At 39.8% G+C, this 23,532-nt stretch overlaps 2 protein-coding genes and 1 long non-coding RNA gene across 3 annotated transcripts; 1 reads left to right on the top strand and 2 right to left on the bottom strand.

Annotated features, from left to right (window-relative positions):
* Positions 1-1,282: 1,282 nt before the first annotated feature.
* Positions 1,283-21,845, bottom strand: LOC306827777 (alpha-2,8-sialyltransferase 8F-like). The gene is made up of 8 exons (XM_079349825.1): positions 21,551-21,845; positions 15,125-15,199; positions 14,906-14,980; positions 13,314-13,458; positions 9,677-9,789; positions 9,507-9,596; positions 8,773-9,423; positions 1,283-1,732 (listed from the first exon to the last, which is right to left on the bottom strand). Exons 1-7 carry the CDS (start codon positions 21,676-21,678, stop codon positions 8,946-8,948), a joined length of 1,104 nt encoding a protein of 367 aa, XP_079205951.1. The 5' UTR covers positions 21,679-21,845; the 3' UTR covers positions 1,283-1,732; positions 8,773-8,945.
* On the bottom strand, positions 1,477-4,900 carry LOC306827775 (alpha-2,8-sialyltransferase 8F-like). The gene is made up of 7 exons (XM_079349823.1): positions 4,665-4,900; positions 3,931-4,008; positions 3,712-3,786; positions 2,966-3,110; positions 2,665-2,777; positions 2,463-2,552; positions 1,477-2,379 (listed from the first exon to the last, which is right to left on the bottom strand). The coding sequence occupies exons 1-7, from the start codon at positions 4,790-4,792 to the stop codon at positions 1,902-1,904; spliced, it is 1,107 nt and encodes a 368-aa protein (XP_079205949.1). The 5' UTR covers positions 4,793-4,900; the 3' UTR covers positions 1,477-1,901.
* On the top strand, positions 5,049-6,282 carry LOC306827778. The gene is made up of 4 exons (XR_013779669.1): positions 5,049-5,143; positions 5,503-5,643; positions 5,709-5,782; positions 5,850-6,282. It is a non-coding gene; the product is annotated as an uncharacterized lncRNA (long non-coding RNA).
* Positions 21,846-23,532: the final 1,687 nt, after the last annotated feature.

Genomic DNA, 23,532 nt, shown 5'->3' with positions numbered 1-23,532 from the left:
CCTTCTGTCCTTTCTCCACTGGTTTAACTGACATCTTCCTTCCGTTCCCTGTCTTTTCCCTTCACCTATCTTCTTTCCCCTTTTCTGCCTGTCCTGCCATACTGTCTGCAATATTTGAAAAAAGTTTGCTGAGATTTTCTACGGATAAACATCTAGACCTTTGGATCTGTTTTGCCGTGGCCCATTTTGGTTCGCTAGTGAAGTAAAATGGGCCAGTAGCTTGCCTAAAATGATCCTTTTTTCTCCACCAAAATCAAAGTTTCTATTTGAATTAGATTTTATTTTATTTGAAAGAGCATGGAAAAAAAATGTCATAATTTAGCTTTATTGGTAGCTTTCTTAGAATGGCTTTGTCAATGTTATTAGTAATGAATGTCATTTTCTATGTCACATACATTCACCACAACATTTCTCCAACATACTTCCTCTAACACTCTGGCTGCCCCACCCAAATGAGCGCTGATCGACCAAGTAAAACTGGTGTGACATGTATACCAGTGTTGTAGCAACAGTGCAAGATCATCACAGATCATGATTGGCTGTACATTTTCTAAGGGCTATGATGCTCCAACCTTATCTGAACCATTTTACCTGACTTCACCCTTACTGAAATAAGCTCAGTGACATGTTGTAAATACCAGGTCAAAATGTATATACAGTGACATAAGTAGTCTTGTCACGTTTTGTGCCTGTTGCTCTTGTAATTTGTGTTTAATATTGTTCTGTTTAGTAAAGTTTACTTGCTATGTGTGCTGTACAGTCTTGTGCACTTGCATGTACATTCCAATGGCTAATTTTAATATTGTGTTTTAATTGTATTTCTTTTTTAATGTATAGGGGCTGTGCTGTTCATATTTTGTGTTTGTATAATGGGTACGTTTCCTATGTTCTGGATGGGGAAACGCTGTAGTTTGTTAATTTTATCAGGGCTGTTAAGCTTTTGCATGGAAGTGGGTTTATTTTAATATTAAATACTTAAAAATAGATTCATGGCAGTTTTTGTTACAAAACCAAATTATACAAACTTTTGAGTTAACTTTGTAATTGTAGTTCAAATATAAATATACTATAATATAGTATTTTTATTTTGTAACTAAATGATTTGATCACATTGGAAAAGAATTGTTAGTCTCCTCAGCTGGCTGAAGATTTCAATTACGGGGCTGGAGCTGTACCGTTCATATACCATCATCCCCAATCATATTTTGTGTTTGCCTGGAAGCTGTGTTGCTGATAAATAAACACTGAACCTGAAAAAAGTTGTCAGATGATCTCTACAGTATGCTGAGACAGAACAAGGAGTGTATTAATGCATACAGAAGATTGCTTTTTAAAGGTCTTCATCTTAAAATTCCTGACATGATGAAACTGGCCACTGCTCTGTGTAAGTAGAAATACTGCAGTCTAAGTACAAATCTTCACAGGTTTTAAGCACTTACAGACTCAAGGACTCGAAATCATGCAAGCTGAGAGATCTGGGGGAAAGATTTTTAACAATTGGAAGAAAAAAAAAATTCACATCCAGACACTGAAACAACCTAAAGATATTTTTGTGATAAATATTTATGCCTCAGTTCACTTCAATATTGGCTCTCACCTCGTGTTATTCACTAAAATGGAAAGCTTTGGTGGTTGGTTACATGACTTGTTCTAATCTTACAGTCCAAAAAGAGCAATAGTAACCTTTTAACCTTAAATAGTTCACTTCACCATCATTAACAGGTCAACATAACTACACTGTAGCCCTGAGCCTCACATAGAAATTCCCCTTTAAATCAAAAACCCTCCTCCCATATTTCAGCTGATTCATTTAGGAACATGATAGATTAAACGAGTGATTTGCTTTACCCTGATGATACAAAGAAGGCACTTTGCTTCTGTTCTGTCAGTACGCCATGGGTCTACTTTTTACCTTCTTGACAATCTCCCAGATGAAGCTTGAGCACGCCCTGACGATGCAACTGCAACAAGAGCTCAAACTCCTTGGTCATGGCGTGGGCGCGTTTATATTTTCTGTTATCATAGTAGTGGTGCTTCAGATCGTAGAATTCAAAGGGGTGATTACTGAAGGGCCAGAACCCATACAGATGCACATTTTCACACACCTCCAAAGCCATGCTAGCCATAATTAGCCCGGTGCTCAGCCACGCTGATCGCCGCAAGCCTCTTTTGTGCCAGAAAGCAGCCAGACGTTGGAAGTACTGAGGGTGAAAGTAGACTGGCTTCATGGGGATTCCAAATTCCTCAATAGTGTAGGCGGCCCGCAGACCTACTTGAATGTATGGGCCAGAGCAGAAGGTGGGAAGGAGAAGCAGGGAGTTTCCATAAACACGCAGACTTTCCACAAACGGACGACGACGGTTCGTCAGAGACCCATACCTGGAGACAAAACAGCAGATATAAAGCAAGAAGACAAAAGAAGTCTGTAAGGACAGTCAAGTGAGATCCATCCTCGCGCTCACTTCTCCCTGAAGATGCTTGGGTTCGCTGTCACAAGGTCCGTCTTGACACCAACATGCTTATAGTCATTTCCCAATGGAGGAAGGTTGCACCTGAAGGAGCAAGAAAAAAAAAAAAAAAAAAAAAAGTAAGATATGCATTTTTTTTTTAGATGGAATATCAACATGAATCATTTTTGATACTGCAAGTCGACCCCTTTCTCACCTCATTACAAACTGCGCTGAATCAATGCTCTCTCCACAGTTGCTGTCACTCAGGATGCCTCCATTCCCGACAACGGCACACGTGTCCCATGTCTTATTTGAGAAAGGATGCTCCTGGAATTGTAATCAATGGCTATGCATTACCACACAATGATGGTACTGTATAATACAGTAGACCAAAAGTACAGCTGGATCTCATTTGGCTGCCCCAAGGTCTTTACTTTCAACATCTTGGGCTTAAAGCAAGTTGCAGACAATATTGTGGATGTGTTGGTTATATTCTTGAGGCAAAAACGAAATACCTTCGTAAAGGTGTGGAAAACATTACGAGACACCAGGTGGCTCGACTTCTTTTCCGCATCATAAACAAGCCTTGATCCCACTGGAGTGTTGGCCTGGGTAATGATGGCTTTGTCAAAACCGCTGCAGTTGCTTCTCAGCAGAGATCTGAGGAACCAAAAGGACTCTGTCAAACCGCAGACAAGAGACTCTAAGTGTTGATGCTCGCTCAAATGTCCACATTAATTTACACTTCTATTCCTCACTTCTTCAGCTGCTCTTTCCTTCCATTTAAAGAGATACTTCACCCATTTGCATGAAGCCGTGCATCATTAGAAACATAGTAGCAGTGTTGAATGGTTGTGAGTCCAGCCCTCATTTTGGCCTGAGACGAGACCAATCGGTTTTTCTTTGCTTGAAAGTTTTCTTCATGTGATGCAAAAAGCGTCATTTTGCATCACATGAAGAAAACTTCCAGGCAAAGAAAAACATATTTTTCTCGTCTCAGGCCAAAATGAGGGCTCTACTCACGACCATTCAACACTACTACCATGTTTCTAATGATACACAGCTTCATGTAAATGGGTGAAGTATCCCTTTAAAGAGGAATCTATTTTGATCCTTCACGGATTTGGATTTTGGTCAAACATTCAGTGTTTACTGGAGGTGTAGCATGTCATGCTGACTATTATGATGATTTTTCTTCGGTTATTTTGACCCCTAAAAGTTAAAAACTGACAGAGCTTTTTTATTTTATTTTTGTTTTTACCTGAATTCAATATAATTGTCCTCATGCTTCTGCCAGTCTTGAGAGTAACCATGCAATACTTTTTTGATGGTTTTCCTGTGAAAAAGAAAAAGTGCAAAACTCAGATAAAATACACCAAGCCCCAAGTTTCACTGACATTCCTGTATGTGAGTGCAGTCATGAATAATAATTTAAAAAAAAAAAAAAAAAAAAAAAAAAAAAAATGGTATTTGCACTCACTTGCACTTTCTTCTGCAGAGGTGAAAGGTCTTGGGGGCGCTTTTCTTCTGAGGGGCTGGTAAGCGCTGCTCCACATAGCTGTGGAACAAACATTCAAGAAAGAGGACAGAAGCAAGGCCCAAATCAGATCTTGTAATCAGGGGTGGAACACAACGTTCTGGACCCTGCAGACAGACTATGCTATGATCCTCTCCCCACATTTACCGCTAATAATAGTTACTTTGTAGACATACCCGCCTCCACACAATGATAGCCAACACAGAAAATCCCCCCTACTATACATCCAAAAGCCCACATAAGCCAACATGTGAGCTTTATCATTTGTTTTAATCACTAGAGAACAAAAGCCCCGTTTTGAATGTGCTGCGTTCTTGGCTTAAAACATACAGGAGACATAATGAATCAGTATTTAACAAGTGAAAGAGTTGATACCATTATGTAGCAAGTTAAACTCCAATAAACGCTAAAGTGAAAAGAGTAACCTCACAACCCTCATGAGTTCAATGTTCAGTCTTCTTCGTGCATCAAGAATGTGGTGCCATGAGAAATCCTACGCATATAAATGAACCCAGAATTAACAAGTCTGAAAAGACTAAGTGCATTGTAGCAGAGTGGAAAAGGGTAAAACATGCAGAAATTAAAAAAATAAAAATAAAATCCTTTTGCGTTGTGTTTCAGCAGTCTATCATGTCTACCATTGAGTGTGCACGTATAAATGCCATTTTCACACTTACTCGTCGAGTGAGAACCAGAAGGCAGTGGTCAGTAGACTCCCAAAACACAGGACAGTCATCCACCGAGGGATGAGTGACTTGAACTGTTGCTTCACAGACATACCTCTCTCCCCTTCCACTAAAGTCATCTTTCAGCCTCCTTCGCCCCCTGTCGCAAACTCACCCGTGTTCTGGGCCACTATCCTCGGTTTGGATTCAGATAAACCGAGCTAATGTTCTTTTAGTCTGATTCAATTAACGTGATGATGGAAGGCTTGTAGAGTGCGCTCGTTCATCGCTGAATCAGTCAACTTTCCTTAATTGGATTCAGGAGTGATCAGGATACTTGCGCGTGCCCGTTCCACGCAGAAAGGAAGCAGCGTGGATTACAGAAATCACGATAAATCAAAGTCAAAATATCATGAAGAATATGAAAACTTCAACACCATAGTAAAAACCAAATCAAACACCTCGCCATCAAAGGCCAGACAAGCAGCTTGGTGAGTGATTGCAGACGAGTTTAATGTTTAAGTGTAAGGAATATATTATTCGTTACAAGGCAATGTGTTTATTAAATTTATGAGTGTTTTTTATAACCTTATAGCCTATGTCATAAAAAAAGTGCTAATTCCCTAGATTAATGAGTATCACATCTCGATAGTTACTAGGCCTAATTGTGCTATGCTGTTTTATGTATAGGCTATATATTTATATAATTTGTGCCTTTTTTTCTCATTGCTTTCAACACAGAACAAACCCTTATATCAAGTGAACTTGATAACTAGTAAAAGTATAACATAGGAGCATCATTCAATGTGGTAAGTGAATATCATATGTCATGTATATCTTTAATTTTTAGTCAACAGTGTAGAAAAAGCAAAAAGGAGAGGGACTAAAGACTTCAGACTTCACCCCTTCTCCAGGCCTATTATTTGAGGGCATGGAGGCAGCTCATCCTCTGAACATGCTGGCAAGGAGGAGAGGAGCTCTAAGGTCAAAGGTAGGTGAACCCCATTAAATGGATTGATCAGAATTGATCTGGTTAAACATTGTAACATTTTGCAGTGGTTGGACATTAGATCACTCTGCTGCATCCACCACCTCTTGGGTTGGGTTTGGGGAGCGCGGGAGAGGAGCAAGTAAGTTTGTGAACTTATTGTGTGAATTAACAGAAGATAAATGTTTCTAATAATTCTTAATTCACAGACAGGAGGCAGATGAGGACACTGTGTCAGCGTGCTCTATCCTGGATGGTGGGGGGATAAAGGAAGTTAACTGTCACCCACATCTCGATCCTTCTGAGTGGTATTTGGACAAAATCAATTAATTTCTTTAGTGGAGTACTAAACCACAACCAGCAGAGCCTGGTCCCTCTTACACAGACATGGAACAGTGAGTACTGTCCAATACACTCACATTGTAGTGAGAAACTGTATACAGGGCAGCTGAAAACAAGGAAGTTGCATGAAGAAAAGAACATGAAAAACAGCGCCCTCGTGTGGTGATGGTGGTAATTATATAATCTGGGATTGTTAATTGGTCTCCTTGGCTGATTGACGATCTTAAGCACGGTGTCCAGGGGGAAGTCAGCTAAAATGGGACACTTTATGGTAAAATATATATAAGACCATCAAATAAGCTCAGCATGATATCTAATTATATTTTAATACATATGCACAGGTGTGTGTGTGTCCCACACTTTCCAGCCATTTCATGCACAAAAGTTGGACAATATAGTGCGTGTGTGTTTCTGCATGTTCCAGTCAAAAAAGTGTCAAACTCCAACCCACTTTGTCAACGATCTCTGTGACATCCCACCTTCTGTCCTTTCTCCACTGGTTTAACTGACATCTTCCTTCCGTTCCCTGTCTTTTCCCTTCACCTATCTTCTTTCCCCTTTTCTGCCTGTCCTGCCATACTGTCTGCAAAATTTGAAAAAAGTTTGAGATTTTCTACGGATAAACATCTAGACCTTTGGATCTGTTCTGTGCCCTCAATTTCTGTGCAAGTGTTTGTGGCCCATTTTAGATGAAAACCGTGGCCCATTTTGGTTCGCTAGTGAAGTAAAATGGGCCAGTAGCTTGCCTAAAATGATTTTTTTTCCCCCACAAAAATCAAAGTTTCTGTTTTAGTTACATTTTATTTTAGAAAGAGCATGTAAAAACATTTTTCATAACAATTTAGCTTTATTGGTAGCTTTCTTAGAATGGCTTTGTCAATGTTATTAGTAATGAACGACATTTTCTATGTCACATACATTCACCATAACATTTCTCCAACATACTTCCTCTAACACTCTGGCTGCCCCACCCAAATGAGCGCTGATCGACCAAGTAAAACTGGTGTGACATGTATACCAGTGTTGTAGCAACAGTGCAAGATCATCACACATCATGATTGGCTGTACATTTTCTAAGGGCTATGATGCTCCAACCTTATCTGAACCATTTTACCTGACTTCACCCTTACTGAAATAAGCTCAGTGACATGTTGTAAATACCAGGTCAAAATGTATATACAGTGACATAAGTAGTCTTGTCACGTTTTGTGCCTGTTGCTCTTGTAATTTGTGTTTAATATTGTTCTGTTTAGTAAAGTTTACTTGCTATGTGTGCTGTACAGTCTTGTGCACTTGCATGTACATTCCAATGGCTAATTTTAATATTGTGTGTTAATTGTATTTCTTTTTTAATGTATAGGGGCTGTGCTGTTCATATTTTGTGTTTGTATAATGGGTACGTTTCCTATGTTCTGGATGGGGAAACGCTGTAGTTTGTTAATTTTATCAGGGCTGTTAAGCCTTTGCATGAAAGTGGTTTTTTTTTAATATTAAATACTTAAAAATATATTTATGGCAGTTTTTGTTACAAAACCAAATTATACAAACTTTTGAGTTAACTTTGTAATTGTAGTTCAAATATAAATATACTATAATAAAGTATTTTTATTTTGTAACTAAATGATTTGATCACATTGGAAAAGAATTGTTAGTCTCCTCAGCTGGCTGAAGATTTCAATTACGGGGCTGGAGCTGTGCTGTTCATATACCATCATCCCCAATCATATTTTGTGTTTGCCTGGAAGCTGTGTGCTGATAAATAAACACTGAACCTGAAAAAGTTGTCAGATGATCTCTACAGTCTGCTGAGACAGAATGAGGAGTGTATTAATGCATACAGAAGATTGCTTTTTAAAGGTCTTCATCTTAAAATTACTGACATGATAAAACTGGCCACTGCTCTGTGTAAGTAGAAATAATGCAGTCTAAGTACAAATCTTCACAGGTTTTAAGCACTTACAGACTCAAGGACTCGAAATCATGCAAACTGGGGAAAGGATTTTTAACAATTGGGAAAAAAAACACATTTACATCTAGACACTGAAACAGCCTAAATATATTTCTGTGAAAAATATTTATGCCTCAGTTCACTTCAATATTGGCTCTCACCTTGTGTTATTCACTAAAATGGAAACAAAATGACACATGGCATTTCTTTTAAAGTGGGCTCATAGAGTCAACAGGTTTGGTCATCTACAGCCTGAACATCATTTCTCTTCATTACATAAAGAAAATCACTGGCAACACTTTTAAAATATCAGCATGAAAGGCAATGCACGTGGTTGCAAAATATCAACACAAGTCACTCTAGCAACCTTCATATACAAGTGTTTCTATTTCGTTTCGTTCTATGGTGTCTATAGGGCGGCCATGATGGTTTGTATTATGCTAGAGTGACGCAACCACGTCAGGCCCTCTGACGTCTGCTGCATTTTAATGAAGCATTGTCAGTGTTTTAGAGTGGAAACTATCTCACACAATCAGTACCAACCTCTTTTCAAACAATCATGTGAAAGAAGTGTGTAAAGTCCAAACATCTTCCCTCAACAGTTTTCCTGGATATATCTGTTGAAGTGGTGAAAGAGTTTATGATTCTTCACATTCCAGTGTGCAGCTGTAGAAGTCAGACAATCATGTAGGAGAAGGATTTGATTTTCCTCATTTCACACTCAGTTTGTTTTAAAAGCTTTGGTGGTTGGTTACATGACTTGTTCAAATCTTACACAGTCCAAAAAGAGCAATAGTAACCTTTTAACCTTAAATAATTCACCTCATCATTAACAGGTCAACATAACTACACTGTAGACCTGAGCCTCACATAGAAATTCTCCTTTAAATCAAAAACCCTCCTCCCATATTTCAGCTGATTCATTTAGGAACATGATAGATGAAACGATTGATTTGCTTTACCCTGATGATACAAAGAAGGCACTTTGCTTCTGTTCTGTCAGTACGCCAGGGGTCTACTTTTTACCTTGTTGACAATCTCCCAGATGAAGCTTGAGCACGCCCTGACGATGCAACTGCAACAAGAGCTCAAACTCCTTGGGCATGGCATGTACAGATTTAAATTTTGTGTCATCATAGTAGTGGTTCGCTAGGTCGTAGAATTCAAAGGGGTGATTACTGAAGGGCCAGAACCCATACAGATGCACATTTTCACACACCTCCAAAGCCATGCTAGCCATAATTAGCCCGGTGCTCAGCCACGCTGATTGCCGCAAGCCTCTTTTGTGCCAGAAAGCAGCCAGACGTTGGAAGTACTGAGGGTGAATGTAGACTGGCTTCATGGGCATTCCAAATTCCTCAATAGTGTAGGCGGCCCGCAGGCCTACTTCAATGTATGTGCCAGTGCAGAAGGTGGAAAGGAGAAGCAGGGAGTTTCCATAAACACGCAGACTTTCCACAAACGGACGACGACGGTTCGTCAGAGACCCATACCTGGAGACAAAACAGCAGATATAAAGCAAGAAGACAAAAGAAGTCTGTAAGGACAGTCAAGTGAGATCCATCCTCTCGCTCACTTGTAAATGAAGATGCTTGGGTTCGCTGTCACAAGGTCCGTCTTGACACCAACATGCTTATAGTCATTTCCCAATGGAGGAAGGTTGCACCTGAAGAAGCAAGAATAAAAGAGTCAGATCTTTTTTATGGAATTACAGCAGAAATGATTTTTGATACTGCGAGTCGACACCTCATTACAAACTGCACTGAATCAATGCTCTCTCCACAGTTGCTGTCACTCAGGATGCCTCCGTTCCCGACAACGGCACACGTGTCCCATGTCTTATTTGAGAAAGGATGCTCCTGGAATTGTAATCAATGGGTATGTATTACTACACAACGATTCAATTCAATTTTATTTGTATAGCACATTTTATACAAAAGTAATCCCAATGTGCTTTACTAAAGACAAAGATAAACCAACACAATTTAAACTCATTTAAAATAATAAAACAAAACAGACAATGATAAACTAGCAGCCAAAGGCACGAGAGAAAAGCAATGTTTTAAGACCGCTTTTTACAGAACTTAACGTTTATTGTACTTTGAGTTCTTAATTAATGTTTCGTTTCAGGATCATCATTATTTTCGTTATTATTTCGTTGACAGTCCCCTTATACAATATAAGGAGCACCTTTAGCCTTTCCGGCTAGTTGCCAGCTGGTCCCCGGCCACTTGTAAAATTGCAACCTAAAATGCATAGTTCAAAAATTAAAATACAATAAATTGTGATTTACTGCATTTGTGATAACAGAAGACCTTGGCAAAAGGGAGAGAGGCATATAGACATAAAACATGTTGCACACACCTGGAGCAAGCACAGTTTGAACAAAGAGTATTCGTTTGATCAGCTCCTCAAGGTCAGAAATGTAGACGGACTGTGAGAAATGGCACATTCACACTTGGACACAAAGCTGATACACCAGATGTGCAAACTTTGACTTCCTGTTCTCAACATACCTTGACTCCCTGTTTTCAAACAACCTTGACTCCTTTTTCGTGAAACAACACCAGTTTTGGTTTAGATAACAACTCATGAAGTCATTGTTGCAGGACAGACTAGGCAGGGATGGTGTCTCAGAATATTACACACAGATGCAATGAAACATCTTATGCAAATGTACAACTCTTTCTTGATGTCTGATATGTGTCCTGTGAATTTGTTGGGATGAGACTTGTGTGCATTCGGCATTGTGTTGATCTGTTACAAATTAGCCGCATAAACTCACATTCATCCTCCTCCTGCGTCTTGTCACCACTTCATTCTGAATTTTTTGGAGAAAGACAGACCGCTGTGAGACATTGCTCAAAGAGACTTGAAGGCCCACAGTGAAGTTCAGTGCACGACAGAGGCAGACGCTGCGTTTAATGACCTTAAGCTGGCCCTGCAGTCCACACCTCCCTGACCCAGAGAAACCATTCACACAGTTTGTGGTGGTCAACTCAAACCAGTGGGCTATTTTTCTCGCCTTCTTGATCCGGTGGCCAGGGGTCTCCCATCCTGTCTGCGTGCTGTCGCAACCTGTGAGTCTGCAGTTTTAGCCTCACGTGACTTTGTAGGTTACAACCACCTCAACCTCTTTGTGCCTCATTCTGTGGCACACAGAACAAAAGACTTCACACCTCACGAAAGCACGGTGGCTCAGATATCAGACCACACTTTAAAGTTTGCCAAATGTCCAAGTTAAAAAATGTGCTGTGCATAACCCCGTCACCCTCATGCCTTAGCCGGATGAGGGTGAACCCAATTCTTGTCTTGCAGGGTTCCAGCACAGACTGAACCTGAAAGATGTACCTCTCACTAACCCTAATCTTATTATCTATGTTGATGGTTCTGCTTTCAGGGATCCAGCACGGGGCACTGCCAATGCAGGTTTCGCTGTTGTTGATGATGTTTCTATTGTTTGTTCTTGTCCTCTGCCCTCTCATTACTCTGCACAGGCAGCAGAACTTGTGGCCCTGACTGAGGCACTTTTGCCATATGCTAAGTTGTCTCATGGTCTTGACCATTTGTCAAAAGGGGGGATGTGTACCATAGTGCAAAAACATTGGTTCACAAAAGGGTTTTCAACTTTTGCAGATGAGTTTAGTAAAAACTATTTGATTTGTGCTCAAAACAATCCAGGCAGACCAAAACCTCTGATACAGCAAGCTGCACATCCTGCGCCAGACAGGCCCTTTCAACATGTGGAACATGGATTTTATCGACCTGACCCCCAGTAAAGGTAAAAAATATTTTCTAGTCATGGTGGACATGTTCTCCAAATGGTGGAAGCTTTTCCAGCCAAGCATGCAACCGCTGTAGTAGTAACGAAAGCACTGCTAACAGAGATTATTCCCCGATGGGGAATCCCTAAAAAATTGTCTTCAGATAATGGCTCACACTTTGTCAATGAAAAATCCATGCCACTTTCGACAAGATCTTTAGAAGCATCCTAACCTTTTCCTTTCTTTTCCTCCATGGAGCCTTTGGTTTTTTGTTATTTTGTTTTTAGTTTTTACTGGAGAAATGCTGCCAATAATGTGACTTAAAGCCAAGTTACAATTGTCTATTATCTGATCACATGATGGGCAGATTATGGTTTATATATTCCTGAATAAACACATCAGTGGTATTGTCATTAATAATACGCTTATTTGATGTTCTAACCACGTCTTGGTGAGCAGATCATATTAAAAAAATATGCAGAGGTGAAATTGCAACATCCACAATTTGTAATTTTATATTTTACATTTTATATTTAAATTTTGACACTTTACTTTTTATCAACACTTTATTGTCTTTATCTAACTTTAGTATAAATGCACTGTTGTTCATTTACTGCTCTGTGTGCCTTTGAATTGCCCCCCAGGGACAACGTTTTTTTAATTGAATTGAATAGCTGTACTTTGGCCTTTAGATAGACTCCGGTTGAGGATGTGTCCGTGTTTATGTGTGGGCCTCACAACATGCTGTGAGAGTTATAATGTTTCGAGTACATTTAATAGTTGTTTTGTGTCCACATTTTTGGGGTTGTCGATGTGAATATTAAACTTACCGGAAATTACAATGCAGTCATAGTCTATAGAAATTGTTGAAAGAAGTTTCGAAAATTCATCAATAAAACCTTTTCTTAGTTTAAGGGGATGATACACTGTGAGTAACACTGTGGAAACAACAGCTTTGACAATCACAGCTAAGCATTCAAAGGCTGTGAAATCCCTGAGACAGATAGTTTGGCAATGTAAGTTATTGTTATAAAGAAAGGCAATTCCTCCAACCTTTGTTACTTCTTGTACAGTGTAAAATTTAAAGTCGGCAGGTGCAGATTACAGATTCATCAAGTTCAATGTATGAGCTGGTCCTTAAATGAACTTTTTTGATCACTAGCTAACATGGCTAGTAGATTTTTAAAGTTACCGACCAACCAGATCTTCCACCAGCCAAAAGTTTGTTTTAAAATGGTCTTTTGTAAATCTGGCAATCCTTAGAGTACAAAGTATTCATAAAGGTCAAATATGAGCTTGAGCCATTTAACATTAAAAGTCACTAATTTTCTTCTTCTGTTCCCCTCCTCTTTCATCTCTGGAGGTCGGATGACGAAATTGTATAATACAGTAGATCAAAACTACTGCTGGATCTCAGGTTTCATGGATAAATTCAGCAGTATATTACTTCATTGTGACATATACTGGCAGCTTTAAACTTGTGGATGACAAAGTAAATTTGTGTCGTGAAAATTACGTAATACATGCTGTAAGCCAGGGGTGGCCAAAAATGAAAGAGAGTCGCAGATACAGTATATTGTGGATGTGTTGGTTATATTCCTGAGTGCCAAACAAAATACCTTTGCAAAGGTGCTGAATTCTTCAGGAGACACCTTGCGGCTCCTCTTCTTTTCCGCATCATAAAAAAGCCTGGATCCCACTGGAGTGTTGGCCTGGGTAATGATGACTTTGTCAAAACCGCTGCAGTTGCTTCTCAGCAGAGATCTGAGGAACCACAAGGACTTTGTCAAACTGTACACAAGAGACTGAAGTGTTGACCTTCCCTTAAAAGTTTGTAAGAGAAAATAAAACATTAAGAGCACTTGTATGTTTTAGGCACAGTCCTTTGTTTTACCCACACTCACATGATTTTAAAGGGAGTTAATGTATATCAACTTAAGTTTGGGAGCAGGACCACGCCCAAACCACACCTCCAATCACCTGACAAGCCCACTTACACTACGTCGTCCTACTTTACACCGTTTGTTTCAGTTCTTAGATGACCAACCCTCCCTTCTCATCCATTCTGCCTCCTTCCTCATCCCTCTATCTCGTTTGTCTAATGGCAGGTACAGCCTGGGGTAGTGATCAGCTCAGGCAGATCTACGTTAGAGACGGTTTCCCCACCCTGAGTTTCCCTCTGCCCTGCAGTCAGTTTATCCTTCCAGACCAGCATTCGCCATTATATTCATTACCTTAGCCTTTATTCATCTGTCTCATCATTCATAGGATCTATCATTAAATACTGTATCTTCAACGTCTATGGTCGTGGCGTAGTCCTTGCCAGTGAATGTGTCTTATACTTAGACCAAGTTCCTCATCTTTACTCCACGTTAATTTACACTTCCATTCCTCACTTCTTCAGCTGTTCTTCATTCCATGTAAAGAGGGATCTATTTTGATCCTGCACAGATTTGGATTTTGTTCCGACATTCAATGTTTAATGGAGATGTATAACATACCATGCTGACTATATACTGGAATAGTGATGATGTATTTTTTTAGGCCTACCTGGAAGTAGCTTCACCATGGGTTCAAACAAGGAGTGGCCGATGGGATTTTTGCATTGGACGGTGGATCATTAGAGAAAATAAGCTCTGTGGCAAACACGCTTCTGATCATCTTTGCGGATGAACACCATTTATATGAAATTTGAAGTGTTAATGCAGTTGAGACAAGTAAAAAGCTAACGTTATGCTACGAGCGAACTACACAGCGGTCGGTCAATTTTGATGTCACGACCGTTATGCTTCAGCGAATATTTGAAAGAGCCCTGAAAAATATGACTAGAGTTCCTGGCGTGATGACGTTTAATGTCTCTGACAACCACTGTAGTCTCATTTAGCCAATTATTAGCAGCCGCTGTTTTAAGTACGCATGAAAACTTTAAAATTCACAAGTGGGGGTCTTAGCTAGCTTAGTTTATCTCGTCTAACAAAACAACTCTTAAGCTTGTATTAATCACAGACTTTCAGGCACTTAACGACAAATCCATTCAAAATCTCCATTGACTTTTAAAGTTTAAAACACATGGCGCTAAAATGCTAACTCACTTCCGGGTTTGAGGACTCATTCCTGTATCACTCTATGATGTTTAATTTGAGCTTTTTTTCTTTTACGTTGTCCCCTTAAAGTTAAAGACAGACAGAAGAGCTTTTTTTCTTTTTTTTACCTGAATTTAATATAATTGTCCTCATGCTTCTGCCAGTCTTGAGAGTAACCCTCCAATACTTTTTCGATAATTTTCCTGTAAAAAAACAAACACACACGAAGATATAAATACACAACCAGGTGAGTAAGCCCTGAGTTTCACTGACATGCCTTCATCTGATGGAAGTCATAAATAAAAAAGGCAACGTTCAGGAGAAGCTGTGATGGTGTTTGCACTCACGTGCAGTTTTTGCAGAGGTCAAAGGTCTTGGGGGCCCTTTTCCTCTGAGGGGCTGGTAATTGCATGTCCACATTACTGTGGAAAAAAACAAAAGAATAAAAAAGAGAAAAGATGTGTTGATTCAGAAGCAAAGACAAGATAATGTAATCAGAGGCATAACATGCATATAGATATGTTTCTGTATGAACCACTCCCCACATTTACAGCTATGACAGCCAACACATCCACCCCTAATTTACATCCAAAAGCTCATATAGACTAACTTAATATCTTTATAATTTGTTTTAATCAATAGAGAACACTGCACTGTTCTAAATGTGCTGTTTTCTTTGGGGGCAGCAGTAGTTCAGTCTGTAGGGACTTGTGTTGGGAACCGGAGGGTGGCCAGTTCAAGTCACAATACGTTCGAGGCAAGGGGGGGGGGCGCGTTTCCGTGGGGGCTGCCGCAGCACTCAGACATCTCTCCATTAATGCATGTCAACAGATACTGCTTGTGCATGTGTGTGACTCAGGCCTGTGTGTGTGAAATAAGTGTGCAATTTATAACATTTTGTAAAATGTTTAATTTTAAAATTCTTGGTTCAAAACATACAGAAAACAATAATTCAGTAATAAATGAAAGATTTGATACGAGTCTGTAGCAATTTAAACTCCAACAAATGTTTAAGCAAAAGAGTAACCATACAACCCTCATGAGTTCAGTGGGCTAAATGTCTTCTTCATGCATCATGAAAGAACAACCGCACAGACACAAGAGGTGCCAAATTACAAATCCTACACGTATGAATGAACCCGAATTCTTTTTTTTAACAAGTCTAAAAAGACTAAGTGCATTTTAGCAGTATGAAGAAGGGTAAAACATGCAGAAAGAAATAAAGAGTTTCAGCAGTCTATCATATCTACCATTGAGTGTGCACGTATAAATGCCATTTTTAAACTTACTCGTAAAGTGAGAACTAGAAGGCAGTGGTCAGCAGACTCCAAACACACAGGACAGTCATCCACCGAGGGAAGAGTGACTTTAACTGTTGCTTCACAGGCATACCTCTCTCCCCTTCCACTAAAGTCATCTTTCAGCCTCCTTCGCCCTCTGTCGTGAACTCACCCGTGTTCTGGACCACTTTCCTCCTGTTTAATTTAAATAAACAGAGCTAAAGTGCTTTTAGTCTGATTCAATTAACGTGATGATTGATGGCTTGTAGAGTCCGATCCTCCACCGCTGAATCACTAAACTATCGTTATGTTTATCACATCCGGGATTGACAAGGATCAGGGCTGGAGACACAATAAAAAACAGAGGTCATGTCCTCGGTATTTTTCATGTCGAAAGTTTCGTGTCATTTATATAAAACCGAAAGTAAACACGGTCACTGCGTGACAGTCTGTTTTTATAACGCAATGCAAAGAATCGGCGCAAAGATGAAAAGTAGTGTTCAGAGGCTGCATCAATCAAGTAATCGTTTGTTGCTGCAAGAAAGGCAGAGGATGATCAGGCAAAGAGGAGGAAAGGTGAGAATTGTAAAGGGGAAAGACATGCAATGAATCTGAATATTTTTGTTCAGTCACAGTAGCCTATGAATTATCCATCAATAATATTATTTGGATGTTTGGATTGTGAGGTAACAATATGACTAAACATGGCATTACAATATGCCAATGTATTCTACATTTGATAATTGCCGGTGCCCGGTATAAAAAAATAAAATCGTAAAAATAATGCATGAAATTAGGTCAAGTATGGACTGAATGATGGGAGCACAAAGCACACTTTGGTGAACGTGCAAAAAAACAGTGATGACAGTTGAAAGCAGTATTGACATACATAGCAAGAATCAGTGATACATAAATAAAGTGTGAAACTATTGACTATCGTGATGAATAGACAAGACATTTGAAGTGGACTTAAATGATACCAATATTAACGTTCATGAGTGTAGACAGTTAGCAGCAGAAACTATAGCCTATAATGATAATGATGAGTAGACAGACCGATGAACTAAAGTGCTGGGACACTAAACTTTACAGACCGAAAAAGTGAACTTGAGTGCAGGAATACTAAACATTACATGAGCAGAAAGAAGAGGCAGAGATGATCATGATGACAGTTCTCTATACGCAAGAGGTGAGCTGTTGTGCAGGGTTATGGCCTTCGGTAGAAAAGATTTCCTGTATCTGTCCTTGTGGCAGCGGAGTTGGAGCAGTCTGTTTGAGAAACTGCTCCGCTGACTGTCCAGTAGGTGGTGCAGAGGGTGATCAAGATGATCCATAATGGATATCAGCTTGTTCAGATTCCTCCTCTCTTCAACCACTTCAAAAGAGTCCAGCTTGCAGCCTGTCACAGAGCAGGCCTTCTTAATGAGCTTGTCCGGTCTCTTAATGCCACCAGCTCCAGCACTGCTCCCCCAACAGACTACAGCAGAGAAAAGTGCTCTGGCTACAACAGACTGATAGAAGATCTCCAACACCTTGCTGCACACGTTAAAGGATCTTATCTTCCTCAGAAAGTAGAGTCTGCTCATCCCCTTCTTGCACACAGCCTGAGTGTTGGCCTTCCAGTTCAGCCTGTTGTCCAAGTTGACGCCCTGGTACTTGTACTCCTCAACCACAGTCACATCCTCTCTTCGGATACAAAGCGGTGATGGCTCTGTCTTCAACCTTCTGAAGTCGATCACCATCTCTCTGGTCTTGTCCACGTCGTGTGTCGCAGTCTACTCCACAAAGTAATCCACCAGCGCCCTGTACTCCTCCTCTTTCCCATCACTTATACACCCCACCACTGCAGAATCATCAGAAAACGTCTGCAAATGGCATGACCTGGAGTTGTACTGAAAGTCAGAGGTGTACAACGTGAAGAGGAAAGGAGACAGCACAGTCCCCTGTGTAGCTCCTGTACTAATGTCCACCATTCCAGACTGAACACTGCCCAGTCGGACAAACTGTGGTCCGTCTGTCAGGTAGTCAGTAATCCAGGAGGTGAGAGACGAGTCCATCCCCATCATCTGCAGCTTCTCCTCCAGCAGTTGTGGCTGGATGGTTTTGAATGCATTGGAGAAATCAAAGAAGGTGATTCTTACAGTGCAGCCGATTCCCTCCAGATGTGAGTGAACACACTGCAGCAGGTAGGTGATGGCATCGTCAACTCCCAAGTGTGGCTGGTAGGCAAACTGTAGAGGGTCAAGAGACGGTTTCACCCGTGGCCTGAGGTGGGTCAAGCCAAGCCTCTCCAGCACCTCCATCACTTGAGATGTGAGAGCAACTGGCCGATAGTCTTTGAGGTCAGGTGGCCTCGTCTTTTTTGGGACCGGGACCAAGTCTTCCACAGCACCGGTATCCACTCCTGACTCAGGCTCAGGTTGAAGAGGTGTTGCAGAGGTCTTCACAACTCTTGGGCTGATACCGTCCGGGCTTGGAGCCTTGCTAGTGTTCAGTTTCTCCAGCTGTCTCTTTACCTGGCCAGTTGTTAGAGTCAGGTGGGAGCTGGAGCAGTTCACCTCCAGGGAGGAAGTGTACCTCAGAGGTAAGCTTCCTTGACGTTAGCATACTGAAGGTCCAGTGTTTTATTTTCTTGAGTTGGGTAGTTAATATATTGATCAAAGGTGGGTCGTGTTTTGTCCATTTATACATGATTAAAGTCCCCAGTAATGGTTACAAGAGCATTTGGATGCTTAGTTTGAAGCTGTGAAGCTGTAGCGTAAATAGCATCACTCGCAGACTCGGCATCAGCTGACGGTGGGATGTAAACAATAACAATAGCGCACGTGAATTCCTTGGGCAGGTCATTTTTTTTAGACCAATTAGGTGAAATTTGATCATTTCCCACGGCACACCTAACAATATCTCACGGCACACTAGTGTGTCGTGGCACACTGGTTGAAAAACACTGGTTTAAGGAACATAAACATGTCTAAGGTGCAATTTCACAAACACACCAAAATAGATTTCCTAACCTTCTGCACTGCAGAAGTAATTTGTAAGGCATAAATGTATTAAGTTTTTCACCTGCTTGGGCAGGTGAGGATGTTCAGAGGCAGAAGAACAAATCTGATTTGCAAACCACCAGTTAATCCTCTAGCTTTACATTCCCCTGCCTCCAAACAGCATGCACGAGAAGAGAACATCATTTTTACTCATTATCCTCTCCTCTACTTCCCTTACTGTGTGGGAATACTTTGTGTGAAGGAAAATTAAAAAATTCCTGCTTTGCAAATAAATGTGTACATGTGTATGAACATAGCAGTGTCTATATTGTGTTTATGTAATTATTGCAGCCAGAAAAACAAAAAAAATCCTGAACACATCATCCACCCATGTTAAGAGCCAATCACTCTCCTGCTCTGTTATTAACGTCCATCTGTTCTGAGTAAAAAATACATTTTGTCTGATTCAATCAATCAAATCATTCCATTAAAGGTTTATATCATTGGAAAACATTGTATGTGTGGAAAGTGCATTTATTTAATATGAAGATCACAATAAACCCATAAAAATCTGTTTTAATTTCTACATGCTGGTGCAGTTCAGCTCCACTGGCTCAAAGTGTCCAACATGGCTTCTACTGATGTTTTATTCCATTTTAGCCATATCGTCACTGATTTAAGTTTTCTATCTCCCTCATGTTTTTCACTTCATTTTCTTTCCCAGAAAATTAACTTACATATCAAACAGAGTAAAAGTCTTAATGGAGAATATTTTAGTCCACATTTTAACTTTTATACCTCAAAATTTGGAAAATGTATTATAATCACGAAAACCACGAAGGAACACCAACAACACTAATGAATTGTGATGCCTGGGCCTGTTGTGCTAAAGTGACTTAAACCTCGATGGTTTGTGTGTAGATACTCTTGAGTTGATAAAATGGTTTACGTTGTTGACACAAGTACAACGCAGTATCATAACAGGCTCTGCACCAGCTCAAGCTCAGTTGTGCAACCTGTCAAAGAAGACGTATATAAATACAAGCCTAATTAAAAATGTGGACCTCTGCCTGTACAGCCCAAAATGCACTTCACATTGCATGGGCAAAGAGCGCCATCTAGTGGCCGAAACCCACTACTGGACTTCACACTAGATCTTCGTGAAGATGATGGTCATTCACAAGTCTTACCTCAACACGTTCATCCAATCACCAATGAAGGCTCTTCAAATGCTGCTGCACAAGTTAATTTATAAACACTTTGTCATAATTACTTTTAAGAATACATTCTACAAATTACAACTAACTGCATAGTGTTTATAATTTAATTTTTTTTTTATTATACACAATGTCTGACTAGACTATGATTGACTTGTGTGTTGTCTGTAATGTTCTTTGGGATTATATTTCATTTAATAACTTAATTTGAATCGCACTTTTTAATTTTACTTTGACAATACACACATTCACATCCAGACACTGAAACAACCTAAATATATTTTTGTGATGAATATTTATTCCTCAATTCACTTCAATATTGGCTCTGACCTTGTGTTATTCACTAAAATGGAAACAAAATGACAGGCATTGCATTTCTTTTAAAGTGGGCTCATAGAGTCGACAGCTTTGGTCATCTACAGCCTGAACATCATTTCTCTGCATTACATAAAGAAAATCACTGGCAACACTTTTAAAATATCAGCATGAAAGGCAATGCACATGGTTGCAAAATATCAACACAAGTCACTCTAGCAACCTTCATATATACAAGTGTCTCTATTCTCTTTCCTTCTAGGGTTTCCCAGAGGGCGGCCATGATGGTTTGTATTATGCTAGAGAGATGCAACCCCTTCAGGTCCTCTGACGTCTGCTGCTTTTTAAATCAAGCATTGTCAGTGTTTTAGAGTGGAAACTAACACAATCAGTACCAACCTCTTTTAAAACAATCATGTGAAAGAAGTGTGTAAAGTCCAAACATCTTCCCTCAACAGTTTTCCTGGATATATCTGTTGAAGTGGTGATATAGTTTATGATTCTTCACATTCCAGTGTGCAGCTGTAGAAGTCAGACAATCATGTAGGAGAAGGATTTGATTTTCCTCATTTCACACTCAGTTTGTTTTAAAAGCTTTGGTGGTTGGTTATATGACTTGTTCTAATCTTACACAGTCCAAAAAGAGCAATAGTAACCTTTTAACCTTAAATAATTCACTTCACCATCATTAACAGGTCAACATAAGGCACTACACTGTAGCCCTGAGCCTCACATAGAAATTCTCCTTTAAATCAAAAACCCTCCTCCCATATTTCAGCTGATTCATTTAGGAACATGATAAATTAAACGATTGATTTGCTTTAATCATGTAGGTCCTACATGATTAAAGCAAATCAATCATGCAAATCAAACATGCAGAAATTAAATTAAAAAAAAAAAACATTTAGCGTTGTGTTTCAGCAGTCTATCATATCTACCATTGAGTGTGCACGTATAAATGCCATTTTCACACTTACTCGTCGAGTGAGAACCAGAAGGCAGTGGTCAGTAGACTCCCAAAACACAGGACAGTCATCCACCGAGGGAAGAGTGACTTGAACTGTTGCTTCACAGACATACCTCTCTCCCCTTCCTCTAAAGTCATCTTTCAGCCTCCTTCGCCCCCTGTCGCAAACTCACCCGTGTTCTGGGCCACTATCCTCGGTTTGGATTCAGATCAACCGAGCTAATGTTCTTTTAGTCTGATTCAATTAACGTGATGATGGAAGGCTTGTAGAGTGCGCTCGTTCATCGCTGAATCAGTCAACTTTCCTTAATTGGATTCAGGAGTGATCAGGATACTTGCGCGTGCCCGTTCCACGCAGAAAGGAAGCAGCGTGGATTACAGAAATCACGATAAATCAAAGTCAAAATATCATGAAGAATATGAAAACTTCAACACCATAGTAAAAACCAAATCAAACACCTCGCCATCAAAGGCCAGACAAGCAGCTTGGTGAGTTTAATGTTTAAGTGTAAGGAATATATTATTCGTTACAAGGCAATGTGTTTATTAAATTTATGAGTGTTTTTTATAACCGTATAGCCTATGTCATAAAAAAAAGTGCTAATTCGCTAGATTAATGAGTATCACATTTCGATAGTTACTAGGCCTAATTGTGCTATGCTGTTTTATATATAGGCTATATATTTATATAATGTGTGCCTTTTTTCTTTTCTTCTCATTGCTTTCAACACAGAACAAACCCTTATATCAAGTGAACTTGATAACTAGTAAAAGTATAACATAGGAGCATCATTCAATGTGGTAAGTGAATATCATATGTCATGTATATCTTTAATTTTTAGTCAACAGTGTAGAAAAAGCAAAAAGGAGAGGGACTAAAGCGTCCAGACTTCACCCCTTCTCCAGGCCTATTATGAGGGCATGGAGGGAGCTCATCCTCTGAACATGCTGGCAGGGAGGAGAGGAGCTCTAAGGTCAAAGGTAGGTGAACCCCATTAAATGGATTGATCAGAATTGATCTGGTTAAACATTGTAACATTTTGCAGTGGTTGGACATTAGATCACTCTGCTGCATCCACCACCTCTTGGGTTGGGTTTGGGGAGCGCGGGAGAGGAGCAAGTAAGTTTGTGAACTTATTGTGTGTGAATTAACAGAAGATAAATGTTTCTAATAATTCTTAATTCACAGACAGGAGGCAGATGAGGACAGCGTGCTCTATCCTGGATGGTGGTGGTGGGGAAGGAAGTTAACTGTCACCCACATCTCGATCCTTCTGAGTGGTATTTGGATTAAATCAATTAATTTCTTTAGTGGAGTACTAAACCACAACCAGCAGAGCCTGGTCCCTCTTACACAGAAATGGAACTGTGAGTACTGTCCAATACACTCACATTGTAGTGAGAAACTGTATACAGGGCAGCTGAAAACAAGGAAGCTGCATGAAGAAAAGAACATGAAAAACCGCGCCCTCGTGTGGTGATGGTGGTAATTATATAATCTGGGATTGTTAATTGGTCTCCTTGGCTGACTGACGATCTTAAGCAGTGTCCAGGGGGAAGTCAGCTAAAATGGGACACCTTATGGTAAAAGATATATAAGACCATCAAATAAGCTAAGCATGATATCTAATTATATTTTAATACATGTGCATGATTCTCTTTAGTAATTATTTGTTCAAAAAAAAGGGAAAAGGTGTAATTGTTTTGAATTACGAGAGTTAGACTAACAGCAGGGTCCCTCTTGAGCGACAACACAATGTTCAGGTAAAATGGGTCATTATAAAGCGAGAACACAGCAAGATTTAATTCAATTACTTTTGATTATAGTAAATAAATAAAATAAAACCATTTCATAGAACAAGTTGAACCGATATTTTATTGAAAAATCCATTGAAAAGAACTTGTGTATGAATGTGAGTTTCAAGACGATAGTGTGCATGTGTGCCACACTTTCCAGCCATTTCATGCACAAAAGTTGGACAATATAGTGTG

Source organism: Symphodus melops (genome assembly GCF_947650265.1).
Source record: "Symphodus melops genome assembly, chromosome: 8".
Taxonomy (NCBI): domain Eukaryota; kingdom Metazoa; phylum Chordata; class Actinopteri; order Labriformes; family Labridae; genus Symphodus; species Symphodus melops.
This window is presented reverse-complemented; position numbering and strand designations above follow the sequence as displayed.